General features: G+C 37.3%; 1 protein-coding gene across 2 annotated transcripts in view; it reads right to left on the bottom strand.

Annotated features, from left to right (window-relative positions):
• HERC4 (HECT and RLD domain containing E3 ubiquitin protein ligase 4) overlaps window positions 1–24,667 on the bottom strand; it is a 37,133-nt gene extending 12,466 nt beyond the window's left edge. For both annotated transcript variants that reach the window (XM_059820898.1, XM_059820899.1), the window contains exons 1-15: window positions 24,575–24,667; window positions 22,962–23,254; window positions 19,985–20,144; window positions 18,506–18,582; window positions 15,930–16,151; window positions 14,329–14,420; window positions 10,992–11,122; window positions 9,797–9,957; window positions 9,311–9,387; window positions 5,848–5,972; window positions 5,257–5,316; window positions 4,621–4,732; window positions 4,084–4,273; window positions 3,108–3,280; window positions 1,074–1,190 (exon numbers count right to left, since the gene is read on the bottom strand). In XM_059820898.1, coding sequence (XP_059676881.1) covers window positions 1,074–1,190; window positions 3,108–3,280; window positions 4,084–4,273; window positions 4,621–4,732; window positions 5,257–5,316; window positions 5,848–5,972; window positions 9,311–9,387; window positions 9,797–9,957; window positions 10,992–11,122; window positions 14,329–14,420; window positions 15,930–16,151; window positions 18,506–18,582; window positions 19,985–20,144; window positions 22,962–23,187 — 1,923 coding nt within the window. In that variant the 5' untranslated portion in view covers window positions 23,188–23,254; window positions 24,575–24,667. The remainder of the gene's footprint in view (window positions 1–1,073; window positions 1,191–3,107; window positions 3,281–4,083; window positions 4,274–4,620; window positions 4,733–5,256; window positions 5,317–5,847; window positions 5,973–9,310; window positions 9,388–9,796; window positions 9,958–10,991; window positions 11,123–14,328; window positions 14,421–15,929; window positions 16,152–18,505; window positions 18,583–19,984; window positions 20,145–22,961; window positions 23,255–24,574) is intronic.
• Window positions 24,668–24,990: the final 323 nt, after the last annotated feature.

Below are 24,990 nucleotides of genomic sequence, written 5' to 3'. Positions count from 1 at the left end.
CAAAGGTCATCATCTTTTAAATTCCACCACTTCTGTACCCTTCACTGGCATATCCTTCTCTGTTCCAAATACACAACCTGTCTCTAATTCCAAGACCCTGCAATGCTTATCTCTAGCTTCTACATCTCATTTAGTATACCACCTTTAGCTACCAACACCAGCCTACAACACACACCAGTTATTTTTTCAAACAAGCCTGGCTGAAACATATGTCTGTCATGACTGCCAATACTGACTCATTATTTCTTTACGCTCCCCAATCTCCCTGCTGTTGTTATTCTACATTGCAATTTAAATTCTTTGGTAGACAGCATCACTTGCTTTGCATTCATAAAATGAAGCAAAAGTAGGTCACCCATGTTCAGGACCTTCCAGGTACTGCTGCAAAAAAATTAAATTTAAGTGCCTACAGAAAGCATATTAACTTACTCAAGATGCTTTCAAAGCATAAGTCAAAGAACTGTGTGACAAAATGCTATCCAACTCACTAATTCTCTGCACAGTCATTAATTTACTCCCACTTACCACTCTTCTGTTTACAGATCCAGGAATTAATTATCTCAGTTCTTGTTGCTATACTCAAAGCAGAAAACTATGTTAGTTATCTGTCCCCTGTAACTCCCAATTATGCTTCTAGACTTGGGTTCAGTCAATGAGAAAGTTGAAAATGTCTTGGAAAACTATCTTATATAGCAATTCAGACTATTCTGGATGTTTTCCTATCATGAACTATCACTTTCCTAATTTTTCTGACATGGCAAATCTCAAGTGACAGCACTTTAAATCACTTTTTAATTGACGGATTAAAATGTTGAACAGTGTCAGTTCTAAGAATGATACCCTGCAAGAAGCACACCTATTTAACAATTCTGCCTTAGCTAGTGCCTGACAAGAGTCTGTTCAGCATCAGTGATCTGTGAAGGTATTTTTATGAAGAGAAAGTGTCCATATTTAGAGAATCTACAGGCTTCTCTAAAGGGACAAAACCAAAACAAAATGGGGGGCGGGGGGGTGGGGGGTGGTGGAAACAGGAACCCCACCAAAAAACCCAAACAAAAACCAACACAACTTACCATTCCAAATACCTGCTGCTGGACCCAGTTGACATAGTCATTTCTGATATCTATCAAATCTTGTATCTCATGAATGTAAAATCTGTCATACTGTATAACTTGTCCTCTTTCATTTACCTAAAGAAGTGTAATTTATTTTATTAGCACTTTGTATAACAGTTTTCAAAAGAACATTTTCCATATTTTTCAAGCATCTGATAAGTCAGCCAGAGATACCCAGCTACTAAAAAAATTCTAGAAAAACAACAGTGCTTACAAAAACAGAAAAAACACCGCTAAAAGATATGGATGGATGGAATATTCACAATCTTATGAAAGATGCAAAGAAACAGAAGATTAACTGAGCATACAGTATCACACAATACAGTGCTGCCCCTTTGAAACATCATAGGATCTCCCAGGAACAGTGATGAATATACATTTTCATGTATACAATGGAACAAATACTTGTTCCTGTATTTGTTCAAGTTTAAGAACTATGCACCAAGAACTCTGTCCTTAATTACAGTATGAATAATATCTCTATTACCTGTGACCAGAGGAACAGTTTCTATTTAAAAACATTAAGCTTAGAAAAAGAGAGATGTGGAAAAATAACTTTATATAAATGCCTGTCTCTACAGTGTAACTTTAAACCAGAAGCATCCACACTTTCCTAACACACACTTCTTTTCCCAAGGACTGTGAAATACCATCAAGTGCCAAAACAGCAAGATGCCCGATTCTGTCTCTATAACCAGATAATCTAACTCTGCTTTTCTCAAACATCCCCCCCCCACCACCACCTCCAAACCACCAGATACTAAATCTGTGAAATACCCCTGATATGTCACCCCATTTTTCCCCTCTTTCCTTAGTCCGTACCAGCTAATTAAGACTATACCAATATAAACAGTTGTGCAGCAGGGTAGGTACAAATTTAACTATTTCTACAACATAGATACGTATTAGTCAAAGCTGGGTTTCAAAAAAAACCCAGGAACTTAGAAGGGTCACTTTACCATTCTACAATTACCCACGAGGGTTTTAAGGTTTTAAGATTAACTTCAGCTATTAAGATTTACAGCTACTGCAAGCCTGGGCAGTGACAGAAATTCTAAAGGCAGCAAAATAATAATCTATTATATAGCAACAGCTTTCCATATGGCAATTTGTAATGGGCATCTTGCACTTCTAACAAAAGATAGTTACTAAACAGTCTTATTCTCAGCCTTAATTTGAAGGTCTCCATAAAGAATAAAGAAAAGCTGAGCAAACCAAAGGATACAAATTCCGACTTCCAAAGCAGAAATCTTTTCCATTCTTTCTGACAGCTTGGGGAGGAGGGCTGTTACGTATAGCGCACAAAGGTCAAATTTAGACACCTGTGCCCATTTTGCTAGATTGTACAAATACAGTACTTGACCAGCACCTTAAGGAGTACCTAAAATGCTCTTTTAGCATATAAACACAAAACGCTATAGGACCAGAATAAACTACAGAGGGGAAAAAATAGGGGGTGGGAGGGGAAACCTCAGCAGCAATTAGATAATACACTGTGATGTGCAGAGTCTGGCTACTCCAAATGATTGAAGCTATTTTTGTTCAAAGTTCATAAACTCACTAGAGTTTTCATGTATTAAGTTATAATACTAAGAAACGGAATAAACAAATCTGAAAATAAACATTTGCCTTGGTAAAACTGTGCAGATCTTTCTTGTTCAAAATACAGCTTGCTCTTATCTTCCATTTGTGATCTTATTTGCTATCATTTCAAGCTTAAGAGGCAATTCTTCCCAACACACCCTCACAGATGCAATTGACTGGGTCAGTCTGTGTTCCCAAGAAAATAGGTAATTCCATCAGATGTCACATTGGAATCCAGAATTCCAATAGTTCATAGGTCCAGATGGAACAACTACAGATATCTCTGTAGATGCAAGTCTAAGTATTTAAAACCCTTTAGAAACTTAACTTCTTTTAACAACTACACAGCACAAAGATGCTGACAAAACCAAACAGATAAGTAAGCGGTTAAAAAGGATGTAAACATACTCTGTGCAATATTTCCAGAACTCTAAAAGCGGTGTGTAGAAAATTGGTAAGTATTCTTCTTTCAGAAGCTGGAATGCCAATCTTGCACAACTTCAAGAGGTGGACTACGACATCCTTGTAGAGTTCCACTATCTTGAGGAACAATGGAGGTTCGAGTACCGACCACCAATTTTCTGTCAACGAATGATGAACACACAAACTTAGCACTTGCCACTACAACATTACTACGCTATCCTCTTAACTAAAAACCATGTTTTGCTAGAAAGCATACTTGTCAGTTACCAAATACTCCCCCCCCCAAAAAGTTGAACACAGCAAATGTTGCAGACTTTTAAACAGCAAACTATTCTTTGTATAAATAATGAAACCTCTATTCAAATGCTCTATTGCTATACAGCAACTCTCTCAATTGTCTGTTCATCCAAAGTACACAACAGTATCACAACAGGAGTCACAATAGGAAGGTCTAAGGAAGTAGAGTTAAAAAAATAGAGCTGTTCTCAGCTGCACGTTTGAAGACCACATCTTAGGATCAGTGAGAAAACATGAACCGCTCAGAAGAAACAAAACAGGTGCTGTAGTCAAAACAAAGACAATTTAACATCTGCTCTGCAACACTTCTGTAAATTGCTTAGAGCTTGTTAGCTGTCTGACCACGTAATCTTCACTTTGAAGTGTGAAGACACGTATCAAATACCCTGAACTACACAGTTTAATTCCTCCCAAATGGAATCAGTCCAAAAATTACAATACCAGATGAATGCATATGGATAGCCAGTTAACTCACCCAGAAGCAACAGAGTAGGTGTTTTCTTAGGCATCAAGCAATGTTAACCCTTAACTTTCTCAGTGGGGAATTCTACAGAACAGTAAATACACAGCAGGTGTTGCTGAGACCATGTCTTCACTGATGGAATTTCTATACATTTTCATCTGGAGATCCTCAGTTTTAACAGTAAAGAATTCAGTTTCTTACCAAGAACTTTCAGAGGAGCTTTTTCTAGGTTCAGAATAGCTGTTCCAAAAGGAATAGCTAACGTTGTGAAATTGTTTGCATCACTCATCAGTGGGCATTCTGGTAGAGTGAGATACAGCCTCAAAGCTTCAACATCTGGTAAGGAGCTGGTCAATTTGGGAATAAGGTTCTTTTCCAAACTAGCTGCCACCTACAGTACATGATAAAATTCAGTTTATTTTAATGCAATTGTGAATTCAAAAAAATGCCCATCTAGATAAAAACATAATCTAGAAAACAATCATCAAGAGTTTAAATTAGACTATTATACATTTAGGAAAAAAGACAGTATATTAAATATTAAAATACAGACACATACAATATGCTGATGTGTTACCTAATTGGTACAACACAACACAGTTTTACATATTTGCAGCTAATATATTATTGAGTAAAGGAAGTTATTAAAAGGGTCAAAGCAAACATAACAATAGTATTTCTGGATCAATGTAATGCAGAAGGACAATCCCAAACATAAGGAAAATATGCAGCACAAACCTGTTGTGATATATGAGCATGGTCAGGCTGTATAAGTTTGTGAAATAATAGTCTAGCAGCATTCATATCAACCCCTGAGAATCTAGTGCTGGTTTTGTAATGATCATCATTGCTGCAGCAAGGAAAAAAAATACAGAGAAAAAGACTGAATCTCTATTTTCAGCAATTTTTTCCACCTTGAATTTTTAGCCCTACTTACTAAGGAATTAAAACGTGACAGACCACAGCATCAGACTTCCATTTCTTATATGACCTTTGAAGCAACTGAAAAAAAAAAAAATCTTCTCGAACTGCAAGACAATCATGTAAAAACACTAGGATCTAAACCAGCCTGTGCAATATATTGCCCTTGAATTACATACAGCCTGTGGTTGAGAAGTAATGAGTTTTGCTGGCTTACATGGTAGCAGTCAGATAGCACACACTTCCAAAGACTGGCAGAAGACATGCTGCATTTGGGCCAGCTGACTAACCGTATGGCAGTAAAGGAGCTAGAAGTTTAAACTGCAGGTATGAGAGTAACAGTAAGATAAGGAAATACTGGGAAGGTGTTGCAGCTGAAGCAAGAGACACTAGGGAGGTAGCCACCATTAACTCTGTTCACAGGAATACTTGTTTAAAAGCCTGACCACTTACCTCAAAGCCAAAAAGCTCCCATTCAAGCACCCAGCTGAGGAGAATGTTCCATCAATTTCACTGAAATTGTTCATATGAAATAAGTTACATTTATTTTTATTTTTACAAATTAGCATTTGCAATAAAAAACTGTATTTAATCCCTAATAAATTACATTGTATATAGGATGGAACCCTGACTTCAACATGACTAAACACAACGTAAAACCTCCATTCAAGACTCAATGCTTAAGACAGCTCAAATCAAAGCAAGTTTTGCAATTTGTTTTTAATTTCTTTGCATCCTCCTTTATTAAAATAGAAGCAATAATCTTTGAGTTGTTCTCGTATTTCTTTACATGTACTGTTATTTTTCAATGTGCAACTAGATACTTAATTTAATCTTGTATAGTCATCTAAACTGTGGCAGAGATGATGCTGACTAAAGGATCTAAACTACTTGACAAGCATGACAATGAAAGCACAGCAAAAGCTCTGCACATAATAAAATCAGTAATTAAAGATAGCTTTGCTATGTATGCACAAAACTCCATTAATGCACAATTCTTAAGTAAAATTATGAAAGACAACTTCTTTCCCTAACATCACTTACTTCGCTATCTCTACAGGAAGTCTTCCAGATGGGAAAGTCAGCAATCTTTGAATAAATGTTTCATTCACAGTCCAGATCTGCTTCAAAAAGTCAGGATACCTAAAATCATCTGGTGGCACCATGTTCTAAATTTTAAAGAAAGTGTAAAGAATCAGGCATACAAAATTGATTTCCAGAAAAACCAATCCTGTGGTTGAGCTCTTTGTCTCTTCATTGACTGACAATTTCCCTACACAGACTATTACTGTGAAATAAGCCCAAGGATAAATTTACTATATGCTAGCAGTTCTGCATTCACTATGAAAGCAGAGGATACACTAAAACCATCTAGATTAGCGTGTTAATTCACACCACAGCTTGCTTCATGGTAAACTCCCTAAACATACAAGTACTTTTCTAGAAGACTAACACTAAACAAGCTTTACACAAGAGCAGCAAGCACCTCTTCTCCCTAGTCACTATGAGCCAGTTAGCTCACTGCCAGGCTGTGAGCATACAGAAAAAGAGCCATGCCATTTTTTGACAGCTGCTCTCCCACCACACTTCCATCAAACTCCTCTGAAAATGAATCACGTTTCTCTGAACATTACTGCATCATCAGATGAGCTGCATTTTGATGTGCTGCTCATACCAAATTAATTCCAGTAAGATTTCTAATAGTAAAGAGGAACAGAACCAAGACCACCGCTTTGAGTAGGAGCACGGGTTCAAAAAGAGATGGCAAATAGCACCAAAAATAAGGTTAAACTAGTAGAAGGCGATCAGACCCAGTCAGTGTGGGTTTATGAAAGACAGGTCCTGCTTGACTAACCTGATCTCCTTCTATGACAAGGTGACCCGCTTAGTGAAGAAGAGAAAGGCCATGGATATAGTCTACCTAGACTTCAGTAAAGCCTTTGACAGTTTCCCACAGCATTCTCCTAGAGAAACTGATGGCTCATGGCTTGGAGGGGTACACTCTTACTGGGTAAAAAACTGGCTGGATGGCCAGGCCCAAAGGGTTGTGGTGAATGGAGTTAAATCCAGTTGGCGTCCGGTCACAAGTGGTGTTCCCCAGGGCTCAGTACTGGGGCTGGTCTTGTTTAGTATCTTCATCAGTCATGTGGATGAGGGGATCGAGTGCACCCTCAGCAAGTTTGCAGATGACACCAAGTTGGGCGGGTGTGTTGATCTGCTTGAGGGAAGGAAGGCTCTGCAGAGGGATCTGGTCAGGCTGGATCGATGGGCCGAGGCCAACTGTATGAGGTTCAACAAGGCCAAGTGCCGAGTCCTGCACTTGGGTCACAACAACCCCATGCAACGCTACAGGTTTGGGGACGAGTGGCTGGAAAGCTGCCTGGTGGAAAAGGACCTGGGGGTGTTGGTCGACAGCCGGCTGAAGATGAGCCAGCAGTGTGCCCAGGTGGCCAAGAAGGCCAACGGCATCCTGGCCTGTATCAGAAATAGTGTAGCCAGCAGGACTAGGGAAGTGATTGTGCCCCTGTACTTGGCACTGGTGAGGCCGCACCTCGAATACTGTGTTCGGTTTTGGGCCCCTCACTACAAGAAGGATATTGAGGTGCTGGAGCGTGTCCAGAGAAGGGCGATGAAGCTGGTGAGGGGTCTGGAGCACAAGTCTGATAAGGAGCAGCTGAGGGAACTGGGGTTGTTTGGCCTGGAGAAGAGGAGGCTGAGGGGAGACCTTATTCGCTCTCTACAGCTACCTGAACGGAGGTTGTAGTGAGGTGGGTGCTGGTCTCTTCTCCCAAGTGGCAAGTGATAAGGACAAGAGGAAATGGCCTCAGGTTGTGCCAGGGGAGGTTTAGACTGGGTATTAGAAAGTATTTCTTCACTGAAAGGGTTGTCAGACACTGGAGCAAGCTGCCCAGGGAGACGGTTGAATCACCATCCCTGGAGGTATTTAAAAGACGTGTGGATGAAGCGCTTAGGGACATGGTTTAGTGGTGGACTTGGCAGGGTTAGGTTAACAGTTGGACTTGATGATCTTAAAGGTCTTTTCCATTCCATAATCAATTCTATGTATCTCCTGAGTGTGCAGTCTGACAACATAGCTGACCCTGTATAATGATGACTAGCTGTTGCCAAAAATCAGTATTTCTGATCCCAACCTACAAGATCAGGATGAGAAACCCTCTTGCCGTTTCCCTTATGTCCAGCAGAGGTGTCATTTAAACCCTCAATGAAACAATTCAGGGAACTGAGCTGCCCAAAAACTAACTTGAGAAAACAAACAGATTTTGGCTGAGACCCCTTAACTGGCAAGGACACGCGAGTCCCAGGAGTACGGTACTCGCATAACTTTGAAAGAATTCAATACAAATTACAAAACTAAGGAGTACTAAAAGGGACACTTTTGCAGCATCAAAGTTCATTGCTAATACTTTCTGTGCAGAACAAGCCACAACAACTGCGTTCATACAGTCTCAATTAGTCAGTCATAACCTACTTCGGTGATTAGGAAATTGCACATGAGAAAGTTTTTAAGAAAGGAGTTTTAACAGAGAAATTTTGAGCCTATATTATCAGTAATTTTTCCAGTCTAGACCTGTTAAACAAGCTTCTCTCAAATAAAGCAATAGTTACCACAACTCAATCAGAAGTAAGAAAAAAAAAAAACCCTAGAAAAATTGTTGATTCTATACAACCAAAACAGGCTGTGGCAGCAAAGGGTTGCTGTAAGCCGGACCTGTACTCAGTTTTTCTTGACAACAAGCATGTTACCCACTAAAAACCATTTTCCTTCGTGTCCAAATTAATTTTCACCCCACATACTCAATTCTTGATGCTTCATTAACCCCTGTGGTCTAATATCTGCTGGGCTATATTGGAAATAGACTCTATACAAACCCAGGCATATACCTTCATCTTGTTTTTTTCCCCTTACAACTTGTCCTCTACTAGTCTTTCCATCATACTCCCACGTTGCCATTTTTACTGTAAAGTCCTTCTAGACTTTTTTTTCCCCATACTAGAATTTAAACAGATCAATTCTCATTCTTTAAAACTTAAGTTTTAAGACTAGCATAAAACTCTATCACGTGACAAACTATATCATCACCTATCATTTTTAGCAAAAAGCTCCATTTGTTTCCTCATCATTGTAGTATGCTAAAATGCAGCATAGCTGCAGTCAGGAGTTACTGAGGAGGGCTGGGCAGGGGTGAAGAGCTCAAATATTCAGTCACCTTTTTCTTTATGAAAGGAAAAGAAATGTGTGAATCCATCACTCAGGAAGAAAGCTTATGCCAAAAAACCTCAAGAGCTTACTGACTGCTAACACTCAATAAATGGATCCAAGTCCTCCACTTGCTAAATTGACTTAGTGTCTTGTAATTCCACACTGCTCTAACGAACTTTACAATGTAGTCATGCACCTTCAATATGAAAATCTTTTAAAATGCATCAGAAAAACTAAAACTTAACTTTGACAGACTTTGGAACCAAAGTATATTTAATTTGTTACCTGTGGATAAAAGTAGTGTGCAAAACTCTGGTCCCCACCAGAGAAAATTCTCTTCACACAGTAACACTCCTCACTGTCTGCAATAGGAATACAAAACAGGCAACTGTGAAAATGTGAATTAGAGAAATGATTAAGACACAGCAATCAACACTCAATTAGAAAAAGGTTCCTTCATTACGCAACCTCGCTGAAGCAGACCTTTGCAATACAATAGTTAAGACCACCTTTAACTGAGGTAAACGCTAACAGCTCGAAGTTTTAGCTCTAGTTCTAAGAAAGGACCTAACCCAACAGCACAAGTAAGTATGTATTTCCTACAGCATATATTTTCCTACAGCAGAAATGGACTTTAGGGAACAGAGCACAGTGAAAGTGAACTGTTTGGAAGAAAGTGATTATAGCCCATATTTAGTTTAAATGTCAAGATTTGTAAAACACTGTAAAGGAACAGGAAACCAAGAAGTAAATATGTCAGATGTCACTTACCTGTGATTATCGGGCATTGAGTACTATAAGGAAGCCAGTTTCCTTTTACTGTGAAGGGACTTTTCCTGTTACTGGTTGTTCCTGTACCTAATTGCCCATTACCTCCGAGTCCAAAAGAATAAATTCTTCCAGATGAAGGAACAAATGCAGTAGTGTGCTGCCTAGGGCAAACAAAATTCAGTAACAAAACCCTAAGCATTATAACATGCTTTGTGCAGGCCAGCTTAAGAATTGTGTTAAACAGTATGTTAAAGGTCCCGTAGTATCAAACACTCCACTTCTCTATTGGCAAAGCACTGCCCCTGGCAATACTCCATTTATACTCCAATAGGCAATATTCCATTTTCATGGAAAAGTTCACGGAACAGAGATGCCAGGTTCTGCCTTGAACCCCTGTTTAGCCAGAGTCTGACCTTTAGAGCACATCTCTAGACGTTCAGAAATTTGAAGCTTCTACCAGATTGGCTGCGTCTCCTTTCCCCTCCCACCCTCTCAACTCTAGATGCCCTCTCTCCTATCATGAGCCTGGGAAGAACCAGTATTGAATTTATGTAAACTATTAAAAGGGAATGGGTCCACTCAATGTCAACCAAACTGCTAGAAAGATAGGTTTACATTTACATAGTCTTTAACCCAAATAACAAAGTGTGCCCATCTCTTAAAAAAAATTATGTTGCCTCCCTTATTTTGTCATCTTAGAATGCAATTCTTTGGACAAGAGCATTTTCACATGTGCTGGGAATTTTTCCAATTTCTTGGGTGCTACTATAATATATACAATAAACACCCATTAGGAACTGAAGCGCCCTACAGTATTACAGGTATTTCACAAGTTATGGTGCCAACATCCTCCTTCCATTTATCCTCAGTGATGCTCATGTACCTCCCCAAACACACTTGTTCTTTAATAGGAAATGATGAAGTGACAGCAATAAACAACACCTTCACACTGATTATTCACACTTTCAGTTTAGAAAATCAGAGCCTCTCAAATAGTGTAACTTCCTTTAGCTTTTCTATTGAATGTTTTTAAAATCCCAGTAAAGTCCCTACATATCTTTTGTTAGAGACCATCTTGCCTTCCCTAACCACAAACTGTAAGAAAAAAACCACTTCATATTACAATATATATGAAGTTTTATGCAAAAAAAAGTTATTTATAAGATTTATAGTGCTAGCACAGAATAGACCTTACCTGCCACAAGTGATTTGCGTCACAACACTTCCCATAAGTTCAAAAACTTTCCTTGGGTTTATCTCATGGCTGGTAGAGTTATGACCCAACTGACCATAGCCTCCAGCTCCAAATGTAAAAACCCCACCTTCCTAAACAAATAAATTATTTGCATTAAAATGATAGTAAAGCTCAGAACGAGAAACTTAACAGAAATAGAGGTTTAATAAATCTCCTTGTCTGATGATTTTGGAATTGTGGGAAAGAAGAGAAAATATACATGCGCAAGAGGGCCCTGAGACACAGAAGGGTCACAAGTTAATTGCAGTTATGAACATGTGGCACAGCTATCAAGTATTACCTTATTCGTGTTAAATCGCATTCTTGTAATTTCCGTATTATTATACAATAGTCCTGCCATTAACTTGTGTCATTAATAGATACTAATCCTCGTTTTTCCTCTTTTCCAGTTTTCTTGATGAACTACAACAGTATATAAACTCGCACAATTAAAAAAGTATACTTTGGCTTTTAAATTCTGAATATAAATTCTAAAGCAGTTACCAAATAGGAAGCTGCCCTCCTCAGGCAGATGATGCAGAGTATGACTGAAATCAGCAGCTTCATTATTTGAAAGCATAAGAAACCAGAAAATTTCAACATTGTTGTAAGGCAAGTCATTTTTTAAAAGTGTTTTTGATTAATTTAATCACGAAATTAACCAAAAACTTTAATGAAAGAATGTTAAATCAGAAACATTTTCAGAAGTTACACAACTTACCTTACAACAACTCTGAAACTTCCCATTTTCAAATGCTTTGAAATTGTAAAGCTGTTTCATTCAATTCTACTCTGCATCAGACTGGACCTCTGCTGGAAATCATCACTAAAATGGCAGCATCCGCTGAGAAAAACCAACAGCCTCATTCACTGAATCAGGATAACAAACAGCGACAGTTTTTTCTAAATTTCAGGACTTGAAGAATGCTCGCGCATATACACAGTACTGTCTACAAAAGATATAAATCAAGACCACTTGTTCTGCAAGGCCTATCATGCAAGGGAAAATGGAGCTATACAAATGGGTGACATAAATAATTTGTAGAAACATTTACAGTAAATTCAGGATCTTAACTGAGTCCATCAGCTTTAAAGCAAGTTTGAAGTTAATTTCTATACATTAAAAAGGGAAAAACATTTAGAATCAAAGTTACAGATTGCCGTTTTCTTTACATTCTATACTTCCCTAACTTCGCACAATACCTCAGTATCATTTTCAGGATTGCAAAGTTGCCACATCTTTCTCAGTCAAAGCAAGAGAGTATTTTAGGACAAAAAACAATTGTTTGTGAACAGTCTTTTCCTTTCACTGTAGAAAATTAAGCACGTATAGACAACAAAAGTATGGGCACATTTAGGCAGATCATATTCTTCAAAACAACCTTTTACTTGTTGCAGTGTAAAAATTCAAATGAGCACATTAAAAAACCCCATACATTTTCCAAAAGTGAGTAAACACCGTTGTTTTTTCTTCACAAAAAAACCCCATGAAAAATAGTTACTTTCAAAAGTCTAATACCTTCTACAACAATATTCTGAATTCAACAGATTCAAACATGAAATCGATATTTAGCCACTTGCCCAAATCTTGCCAGAATTGTTTTCTACTGCTATGAGTAGTAAGCTCAAAATATTCTATTTCTAAATTGATGATATATTTTATTAAGAGTGATGAACAACAGGAAACGTCAAAATGTTAATACATACTGGTTTATACCTAAAAGTTGAAGTCTAATCCAACTACCAAAACACAGAAAGAAAAGTACAGCAGTCAATCATTTAAAGTAAGATGTGTATGTATTGTTTTATCCACCACAAAATAAAGGTACTTATCACTTGATGCTTGAAATACGCTATTCATCACTAAAATGAGTGTAAGAAAGAGCACTAGCATTATACATTCCATGTTGCTCCTCAAAGTTTCCAAGTAAGTTTAAAAGTTTAAAAATAAGACCCAAAATGATGCATTCAGCCAACATTTATGTATAAGGCAATTTGACACGTTTCAGCTCTCTATTTTAATCAATTCCTACATCTCTGTACGAACATGCTGCACTGACACAGAATATATGCTTTTTTTTTCCAAATCAACCTTGAAATAAGTGACCAACTTTTCACAGAACCTCACACTATAATACTTACTAGTGGATTATGTAAATCTTCAATTTCTTCTATTGGTTTGCCAATAGAATGTAAATAGCTGCTGCACAACAGCAGCCAGAAGAGAGAGGAGTGAGACTATGAGAGGGAAACAGCTCTGCAGACACCAAGGTCAGTGAAGAAGGAGGGGGAGGAGGTGCTCCAGGCACCAGAACAGAGATTCCCCAGCAGCCTGTGATGAAGACCATGGTGAGGCAGGCTGTCCTCCTGCAGCCCATGGAGGGACCACGGTGGAGCAGATATCCACCTGCAGCCCGTGGAAAGGACCGACGCTGGAGCAGGGGAAGAGAATGAGGAGAAAGGAGCAGCAGAGACAACATGTGATGAACTGACCACAACCCCCATACCCTGCCACCCTGCACCACTGTGAGGGGGGAGAACGTAGAGAAATCAGGAGTAAAGTTAAGCCCAGGAAGAAGGGAGGGGTGGGGGAAAGCATTTTAAGATTTGGTTTTATTCCTCATTACCCTACTCTGATTTGATTAGCAATAAATTAAATTCACTTCCCCAAGTTGAGTCTGTTTTGCCCATGACGGTAATTGGTGAGTGATCTCTCCCTGTCCTTATCTTAACTCATGAGCTTTTCGTTATATTTTCTCTCCCCTGTCCAGCTGAGGAGGGGGAGTGATAGAGCGGCTTGGTGGGCACCTGGTGTCCAGCCTGGGTCAACCCACCACAACAGCAAATAGCAATTCACTAAGAAAACTTTAAACATACACACACACCAATCCCCCCATCATTTAATTTAAATTCAAAATTATCTCGGTTTGATCAGTGATAACAGCAATGCTAGAGGCATTACAGCCAGAAAACGGCTAATCTCTTTAGGATACACTAATGTAAATTTCACTATCTGCACAATTTTAATAATGCAACATGTACTGTCATATCAAAAATGCTGTATTTTGTATGCTAAATTTCACCAAAACTGACAAGAATTTAAAACTACAGAAAGATTTCTTGTATTTGGTAATTTTTTTCAAATATTTAACCATTCTTCCAGTGTTTCCTCAACTTCATCCTATAAACGCTGAAGAAATTTTCTGTGGAATTTTGTTTATTATTTCCTATTCAGGTAGCAGCATCTCCTGAAAACGTTCAAAAAATCAAAGCCTAAACATATTTTTAAATATTGTACCTTTGTAAGGGCAGCAGTATGATCTTCTCCACAACATATATGAACAACCTTCTGAGTTCTCAGTGACTTGAGCAGCGTAGGAACATACCTGTCTGAAAGGTTTAATACAGCAGTGGATCACTTATTTTGAAAATGAAAAACAGAAAACAGTTTTGCTCATTTATTCTAATTCGGTTCCAGTCAAACAAGCACTTTAAAGTTGTTAGCATAATGCAATCATTGTGACTGAGTTTAATAACACTTCGTCTCAAAGACACATACAGAAAAACAGAGAGATTACTATACTGAAATACTTTGTAGCAAATAGTCTCATTTGCACTGTCATAAGATCATATGTCAATACATAAATCATGAAATATGGACAGTATGTTAGACTTGCCATTGGCCATGAGAAAAGAAAACAAATGACAGTTGTTTTGAGTTATGTGCTTCAGGTTTTTTAAAGTGTTTCTGTAAGTTGGTATCAGTTGGTCATATTTCAGTATTACCAAAGGTAGAATTGAATGGAACACTGAATAATTAGGAAGCACAATTAACTTCCCTCCATCACCAGAACAAATCAACTTTGTCCTCCAGTTGCACAAAGGCAATTTTTTAAAATGTTAATGTTAATGTCCTAAAATTTGTCAGGTATGCTAAGATGCCTGGAAGAAGCCCTATCAAGACACGAAAAAAGGGATTTTACTGAGAAGTGATGCTATATAAAAAACTGGGGTCATACATATTCCAAAGAATATGTAGAAGCAACTGAAGTCTCCCATGAAAATTTGATTTCTAAAAAGTACGTGTAATTTTCTAATTACATGAGTATGACCAGATTTAAAGCTTTAATTCAGATATGCATTTTAACTAAAACACATTTTTCTTATTTTAAATGGTGTTGAGAACAATGAACCAGTGAGAAAATTTGAATTAATGAAACTAGCTATAGATTATTCTATACTAAACTGTATTACAGGAACCTGATAGCATATACTCCGATCTTGGAGCCCTGCACGTGGATAGTGTGCATGTAACGTAATACAACCATCAAAGAAACCATTTTTTGTGTAACCTAACTACTTGCTTAAAATCGTAAATGAGTATCAACATCCTAGTAGAGGAGATTTTGGAAATGTTTAGCTGAAAATTGTGAATGATTATCTAAAGTGGCTCGAGAAAGGCAGGTACCCACAAGGCAGTAAAACAATGAAGATGCCTTAAATGTGTCTACTATGGACAACCAAATAATTTTGATAAGATTACTGGTTTTGTCAAGCAATTTCATCTACCTAAAATTCAGTTCAAACTGTAACTACTGCACAGGATCTTAATTTAATCCCATTTAGAAAGTTTAAGTGACAGAAAAATCTAGAACAGGGAAAGAAAACAAGTCAAGCAGACTAGAATTTCAACATAACATTGTAAGAATTTTCACTACAAAACAGCTGAGGAAAAAACCTCTATGTCTTCCTTATGCAATCTCACATGGCATCAGCACTCTCCAACAATATTCAACAAATGTTTGTTCCGCCTGCTCCTTTTTTAGGAACACTGCTGTCTTTAGATTTACGAACCAAGACTTTCAGCATGAAATTTTACAGAAGTAAGTATTTGCTTACCATTATCATCGTTAAGACCCAGCTGCCCAAATTTGTTGCGTCCCCATCCAAAAATGGCTCCAGAAAGAGTTAGTACAAAACTATGAGCTCCTCCTGCTGCAATCTGTGCAAAAGGGATTCCCAGCAGAGATTTAATCACATGTGGTGAGTTTTGTTTTTTATACTCATAACCTAAGCCCAGCTGGCCATATTTATTTTGTCCCCAGGAAAACACTTCACTTCCTGTTTAAAGGGGAAAAAAATAAACAAGAAATACAATCAATATAGTTTAATTATATAGTTTATTTACTGTAAGAGAAGCTAGAAGTTAGACAGTTACTTTTCAAATATTTTTGAGTTTGAAAATGCATACAAATTACTGACTTTTGAAGCTAAGCATTCTCATGTAATTTGCAGATGTTTAACTCAAATATTCAATCAGACTGAAAGTATTTAAATCACATTCAAAACCCTCAAAACTACCCTTAACATTCCTGTTTCAACAGTGTTAGAAAAGTTGACTTTGGTTATCACTAAGGAAGATGCTGTTCCATTGGGAGTTCCACTACTGTATATATTTTTATGCAGAGATCTTGTTGAGGTTTCATAGTGGGCATGTAAAAATTTCCAATTCCCAATCACAAGCCTCATTTAAGTTTTTATGTGGTAACATACTTAATTTTCACACACAATTTAAGCGACGTACAATATTTTAAATTTTAAAATATTGTATCAATGATATGATCAATGAAGGACGAAGTTTGTGATGTCATTTAGTGCCTTATAAAGAAAAAAACAATTTTAAGAGTCACAAATCAGACAGCTATTTACGTTAAGATTGCCTCCAAAAGAAAACATTCTACTGAACAACCAACGTTTTGCCAAGGTATGCACTATCCTAAAGAACAACACCTAATCACAAAGATATTTTGCTTTTGCTGATGTGATACATTTCAAACAATAATGTTACCTTCAAACAGTAATGTTTCCTATGACTCTCCTACCTCCATCTTCCCTATAACACTTTTATCAAGACGAAAAACAATGAAACCCATCCCCTGGGGTACAGGTCTCTCGGATTTTATTTATTTAAACAACAACAACCAAAAAACTAAACCAAAACCAACCAGACAAAAAAAAAAAACCAACCCAAACCACCACTTTTATACAAAACAATCTTCCTAACACCAAAGAAATCCTATGCCAATCATTTATAATCACATGAACTGATGAATATCCCATATATAGATCTAAAAATACTACAAAAGCTCCTCTCAAATGCCTGATTCAAGTACGTTGATCCCACTTCCCTCCCTGTGTGGGTCTATTTTTAAGGCCATAACCTTGCTACATTGCAAGTATTTCTGTAGGTTCTCTTACAACCAGAAAAAAAAAAACCCACAACAAAAAAAATCACCCTACAATGCATGTGAAGAACAGAAACACAGAGTTGCAAATCCATGAATTGGCAATAGGATAGTGATGCTGTACTTGAAGCTTGTAACTATTTAAAACACCCGAGTAAATTTTAAATTACAAACTCCTATTATATTCTTGCACCTTTGACCAATAGAACACTTAACAACACAATTCTGATACTCCCCACATTCTACTGCTGATCTTAACCCAGGCAAAGGGTTATTTGTAAATCTCCGCCTGCCTGTCCTGAAAACAAAGGAATCTCACTAGGTTACAATGGTAGAGATGCCTGGGAATACATAATGGCACAGAAAACACTCAATATGAGCCCGTGAAAAGTCATGTACAGAATCAAGGGACATATAGTCAGTATAAACTATTATAGCTAAAAAAAAAAAAAAATTCATTCAGCATACAATTAACAGCTCCCTCCTCACAGCTTATTCAGTTTATATTTTAAACACACATTGTTAAGAAACACTGTCAAACTTCACAATCTTTCTAGAATTTTTGTTTTGAATTTCTAAGTTTCCATTAACCCCGGCCAGCAGCCACTTCTTCCAAATGGAAGTTTTGGCCACAACTCTCCTTTGTCAGAAAGAAACAAACAAGCAGCAAATTTAAATTCCTATTAATTTCTGGATAGCCATACTAACCAGTCCCAGCAAAATTTTGAAGACAGATGTTTAAACCTTTCAAAAGGTGGGTTATAATGTGACATTACATTTTAACTGTAGAAGCACCAACAAAACAGAGGCTTTGCAATAGAAAAGCAGACAAGGAAGTTATTGCCTGCAAGCCTCAGTAACTTGAAATTACAGGTTAAAATAGACTAGTGACAAAGCAGCACGCTAGCAGGATGAAAAAGAAATGGTACCAAAAAAAGGGGAGAGCGACAAAAATGAATTAAAAAAGGAAATTACATGAAAGCAAGATGATAAAAAGCAAAAAAGCATAAGAAAAAAAGCAGAACACCACAACATTTGTTTCTACATTTATTTTTTTAATTCAAGCTTCCATCATTAAATTACACTTCTACCAACCTGAAATCCCACCTGTGTTAAGTGGCAGTACGTTTAAAAAAAAAAATCCTTTTTAAAATAAGACAAAATAAACGTTGAAACCTTTAGAATTACCTGGTAAGAAATTACACAAAACTTCAGGAAAATTTGGCTTACCTTTTGAGAGTGCTAATGAGTGATAATAACCACAAGCAACTTGAACAATTTGGATCTCTGATAAGCTTTTAATATTTCTATTGGGGTAAGAAAACAGAGAAAGAATTAAGCTACTAGGTCACGGTATGAAATACAAAGTCACGCCAAAGGGTAATATACAAAAAGTGAATCCTTTTCACTGAAGTATATGTGAAACTAATTTAAATATCCTAACTTTAATTAGAAGCTACTTAATAAAGTCTTAAGTCAAAACTGCTTCTTTTCTAACACCTTCAAAGACAGGTTCTGTCTTATTTTCAAATTAATAAAGTCAGTAAAAGACCATAATGAAGAATTAGGGAGGTTCATGTGCTAGGAAGGAAATGTCATACAGATGAATGGAGGAAATTAATACCGGATGCGAGAAGAAAATTATTCTTAATTTCCAGTTTGCAAAAGAAAAAAGGTTTTACAATCTTCTTCATATCAATATCAGATATAAAGACTGAATTACTTTCTGCTAAAATTTGAACACTTAATTTTTTCTCTCTACCAACATGAACTTCAATCAAAACTTCAGTTTACAGAGCTATTAAGTATTGCACAATATTATAAAGAAGTTGCAAATACATACAAATGTGCATTAAATCTAGGATGCTTTCAACTTGTGATAAGCAAAACAGCAGTTTCTAAAAGGCCTGTGGGCTTTTAAATTTCACACAGAAATAAATAACCTTTATATTAGTTATTTATAACTTTCATATGTATAAATATGTCACAGATAGCCATGATAAAGTTATAAATTACTAATGATCCAAGGAATCGTTACTTTTGTGTGTCTTTTTCCTATGCAAAAAAGAAAATTAGAAATGAAAACCTCCAGCTTGCAAACATACAAACTTACTGCTACAGACAGTTCCACTGATTTCAGTGAACCCATTCATCGCAGTAAAAATGTGGACTTCAGCTAGCTGGAATGCTTACAGCATTCTCAAAACAAGCAAGTGAATCTGGCTAGCATTCATTTTTATAACTAGAAGGCCTATTATTTGATCACAGCTAAAAAACCTCTCAGTGAAAACTCAAGTATGAAGATCAGCTAGCAAATGCACCTTCTTCAAAAGTACTCCCACAACTGGATTTGAAAGTTCAACATTCTACTTCTTTTTAACTTCTCTGAAATGGCAGTTATCAATCCCCATTTACATTCTTAAAATACCCAACCTACTTTTCCAACATAACTCTCATTCTTAGAAGATGACTATTAAAAAAAAGAAACAAAAAAACCAAAACAACAAACCAAACCAAGCAAACCCATAATACACTTCTCACATAAGCTGACTTTTTGGAGAAAGGAAACTGTCTACAGCATGAAGTGCCATAGCGAAAATACGCTTTCTAATGTGTGTTTTTAATTATAGCAGCAGAATAGCTTAACCAATTTGAGCTAAGCACATTTTTTTCAAAAAAATAACTTATTATATATTAATTATTTTTAACCTGGGCACTCTGATGCATTCCTCTGTTCCCGGCAAACCAAGCTGTCCGTCAGTAGCCAGACCCCAAGCATATACCTGACCCTTGTCATTTAATGCAAGTGTGTGGGCTTCTCCACATGATACAGCTACAATATTTTGGGCATCCAGTGCACCAACATGCTCTAAAAAAAAAAAAAAAAAAAAAAAGTTAGTTGTCTAAAAAAAAAAGCTACTAACAAGCTAGTGTTGTTCAAGACAGTTATACTCAGTACTAAGATACCAATTGAAATGACAGAGAAGTAAGTCCAGAAGTCTGCCAAAACATCCAAAACATCCTTTATTTAAAATTATAAGCATGTTATTCTAGGAGAAGTAAGTTAAATCTGACACCCCAAAGTAACCAAACAACAACTGTATCTGGAGCAGTATACAGAAGTGCACAAAAACTGCAGCTTGATCATAATGGTTCCTTCTAATCTTGCCATCTGAAAATGAGTGCAGAAACTCAATTAACATTAAGGTCAAATAGATTATTGTCGAATGACTACACGTGTAGACATTATGTAAGAGGAAAACATTCCACCACAGCAAATTAAAATCACCTATTCATTATTAACAAAAAAGCCTGCAAAACAAGGCAGGGCAAATTAAAGACTAAAGCTACTGATTTTGCAATGAGCTACACAATGTCCTCTTTATAATGCAAAATACTGTAGAAACAGATCCTAAAGAGTAATTTTTCTAGATATACAGTGCATGCCTCTGAAAAGCAAACACTAAAATATCTGTGATTTTTTTTCCAGTAGCCTCCATCAATCGCTTTAAATAGATTTGGAAAAACTCAAAGTTTGTTTTTGTACTTACGACTTGTGACCAGAAGTCTAACATTTTCATTTCAGCAACAGTAAAGTGGAGAAATACCATCAGGGCCTATCATTAAGGCTTGAGTTTTCAACAGTCCCCTTAACTAAGAGCCTGCTTGGATGTTTTAGGCCCAGTTTTCAAACACATAAGTTCTATTCCTGCCTAAGAACAGCACACCACTGAAAAAGCCTGTGTCTCATCAATGTAACCTGCACTGTAAACACAACATAGCACAGCCTAAGCCAATTTCAAAACAGTAGCTAACAGTATCTGCAACATGACAGGCGCTCAGTTTCCAAAATAAAGTAACATAGGCAGCAGACATAAATTCATTTTTTTAAACAGCTGGTCTTATTAAAGAGATTACCACCCCAATTCAGCCCATTACGGCCTCCACAGCTCTGCCGGTGAAAGAGGTCATGTAAGCAGTCTCCAGTTCAGGCAACAGCATGCAGATTAGCTGAGACTATCTTGACCAGCTGCTAAACTAGCCAGGCTGACTTGGCCTAATATGGATTAAGGAACATTCACACAATCCCTGTGGCAAGCAGAGCTCTGCAGGGAGGAAAGAGGGAAGGCACAGCTAAATAGTGCCACTGGTGACATGGAGGTGGCAAAGACACGCCGTCAGCGACAAAATTATCTTCAGTTAGCAGAAATACATTCAAAAGAGAGCATCCACCCATTTGTAAAGATACTGAGCCTCTTTAGACTGTGCAAGTAAAGTTATCCCAATGCACCAACTTCACGTTAGAACATTCAGCAGCATTGTCAGTAACCTCTAGATGAAAGAAAAATTAGGGAGGACGACATTACAATCCTCACGACTGCTGTGTCTGAGCATGTTAAAAAAAAAAAGATTTATAGTAGGTGTTTGCCCATTACATATGAAAGCTCATACAAGGCTGTTTTAAAAAAACGAAAAATTAGAAGTCAGGTATTTTTGTAACTGATTTAAAAGACAATTCAGCATCATTTTCGAAGTGGGTAACAAGTATTGAGAGTAAGGTTGACAAGCTGAGTTTCTCTTCACGTTCACGAAGCAGATGTTTGCACAGGCTTCAAGTTTATCCGTTTTAATATCCATCTACTATTTCCCAACAGAAGTCCAAATTGGTTTTAAAAGTTACATATCAACTACACGAAAAAATCTTTACTTGGCACCAAATCCAAAACTCTGAATAAAGGAGAACTACTAAAATACTGCGTAATGCTTTACTTCCATTTGAAATATCTGTATCAATTATTATGCCACGTAACTTGTAAAATTGCTATAGCAGTGATTAGAATGAACCCTTACTAAGCCTTTTCAGTCTGCTTACGTTATGCTGTAAGTACTGCCAGAAGCACTGTGCCACATCTCTCAGTAGCACGCAGATATGACTCACATGCACAGCTCTGAAGGGAGCCCATGTGCACACTCCTCTGCAGTCCCTGCAAGATGTTTACCCACTTCTGCTATGGAACTGCACTATCAGGAAGCAGAAACACACATATAACACAGACAGGAAGAAAAAAGCCCAAAGAAGTTTTACATTGCATCCTTTAGGCTTTTCCAAATCCTCTTCCTGTAGCACTGCATATGCTGAAAAGTCTTTTAGCAAGAGTTTTCTTTGTAGTTCTTCAAAAAAAAAAAAAGAAAATTAAGAACCTCGCTTTAATCAGACCTGCTCTACATCACATATTAGACGACACAGCATGTTTCTCAACTATGGTATGCCAAATATTCCTTTCTACCATATTCCAGTAGCCAAACCCATACATACAGTACAATGCTAATCCATGTATTGAAGCAGGTCACCTCCCCTTGAGATTAAAAATAGCCACTGAGTCTCCCACGGCCTTAGGTAAACTGATTCCACACTAGAAATAAAAAATAGTGGCACTGTCCAGCTCCCCAAATACGGGGAGACAGCCATGTTTCACAGTTGGTTGTTTCCAACTGTCACAAGATACAATCCAAGCAACAGAATGCTTTTCAAGTTAAAAATATGCCCATTCTTGGAAGAACTGCTGTGCATACAATTCAGCACATGCACAGACACTGGCAGTCTTGGGTTTGATGTCACATAATGAAACAAAAAATACATGCACAACCACACGTACTCTCTACAATTCATTACTTCTAAACTTACCGGGTCTTTTCCTGGCTTTTTCATGCCCTAGTTGTCCTAGATCATTGCATCCACACGTATAAACAGTCCCATCATCCAGGACAAACACAGTATGTCTCAGTCCACATCCTACATCTCTGACCCTTTTATTTAAGAAAAAGTCACTTTTTCTGGGTTCTAAAACAATCTCTTCATCAATTCCACCCAATCCAAGCTGTCCAAAAGATGCATTTCCCCAGCACAACATGTTTATGCTTCTCTTGATCACAGAGATCTTCCAACGTCACTTTTCTAGAATATCCCCTTCTGCATAGCTGTTAAAAAAAAAAAAAAAGGAAAATGTACAGTTTTTCAGTATTGTCCCTAATATTTATGTTATCTTCTATATAGCATATAATCTACAAGTTCACTTTCTATATACCACCGTATTGAAACATCGAACAATTTTTAAGAGCATGATTTACTTTCTTGGACAGCATTTACATTAACTCTGCAGGAAAATGCTTTCCTTCCCATTGCAGATACAACTTTTAAGATGTGCGGGTCCTCAGTTTTATAAAACTTTGTTTCAAAAAATTTAAAATATCATTCTTTGTAAAACTTCTCTAATCCCTAAATCCAGAACTATACAAATGGCAGTCACAACCAATTCTAGCCAGTGGAAATGACCTCAAACATCTAAGGAGACAGCACAGGCCAGTTTCTTTACACTAGGAGTTGCATGACTCCTGAAAGCACTGTGTACAGCCTCAAGATCATCCCTAAAAACAACACTTGACTCACAGCTTGGAAAAAATTGGTCAGCTCTGATCAATCCAGTTATGCAACACAAAGAATAATATGATGTGTCAATCATTACCTTTAAACAACTATGAGTCAACTGAACTTAGAATTTAAAAGAAAATAAGTAGCTGAAACTCAAGTCCCCCGTCTTGCACTACAATCAACACAGGCTACAGCTTCATAGCTGCTCTGCAGTGACAGGAGGCCGCGTATACAAACTCCCCCATGCAAACCCCCACCCCTAATGCCTAAATTGCAATTACCAGTATACGTGCTGACAGACTCTGTACCTACTTGGAAAGGATGCAAAGCTACACTTCTCTTTCACTTTCAGTGTTGCTGATGATGAAAAATTTATGACAATGTTTTCACTATTACTTACACTACACTTCGTGACAGTAAGTTTCCCCATATTTTCAGAGCCATTTAAAAATCAATGCCATACAGTGTCAATTTGATATAAATTTTCATTTGTGACCATTATTTGGAAGACAGCACGAATAATGGAATGTGGAATACAATGCACTACAAATGCATTCGGTCTTACGTTCTGTGGGGTCATAACACATATGAACCACTTAAATACAAAACTGCTCGGAAAAGCAAGCCATCAGTTAGCACCTGAGCCTTACAAAAACCAAAGAACGGCAGAATTCTTGCCGGCACAACAGGATGAACTATTTTTCTCTGCAAAAGTCAAAATGCAGTAAACAAGATGCTTATTTTTGTGATCTCATAAAAAAAAAAACAAAAACAGCCAAACAGCTTAAAATATATTGCATTCTGTTTACCTATCTCAGGAGATGACGCATGATCAAATATTTCCCTAGCTATCACTAGCTATATCCTACCACATTCAGAAGGGGACATCAAAATGAAGACGTCTTCGGTTAAGACATAGCTATGCAACACCGTATTTCACACATCTGTAGCAGTGACTGCAATGCAAGCTTCAACCTGCAACACAAGAAGTTAGAAAAGACATATGACTATAGTGCTTCAAGATTCCTGTAGTCACGATTTATTTCCATCTCCAGTGGGGCAAAAAGAAGAAAAGTTCTCCTTTCTATTAAACCAGATACGTATTTCCATAGAAGGTGAGGGGTTTGTTCTGTTTTTTTTTTTTTTACTTTTAAGAGTCAGTAGCCAAAGAAGTCGTGTACTTCGATCCCAAATCACGGCAGTATTTTATCCCTGTATGGAGTAGGGAAAGCCAGCTCACGCTGTCAGCTGCTGGGTACTGCCATGCGTGACGTCAAAAGCAGTC

This window comes from Gavia stellata, chromosome 9, assembly GCF_030936135.1.
Source record: "Gavia stellata isolate bGavSte3 chromosome 9, bGavSte3.hap2, whole genome shotgun sequence".
Lineage (NCBI taxonomy): Eukaryota > Metazoa > Chordata > Aves > Gaviiformes > Gaviidae > Gavia > Gavia stellata.
The sequence above is the reverse complement of the archived record's forward strand: the minus strand, read 5'-3'. Positions and strand labels throughout refer to the sequence as shown.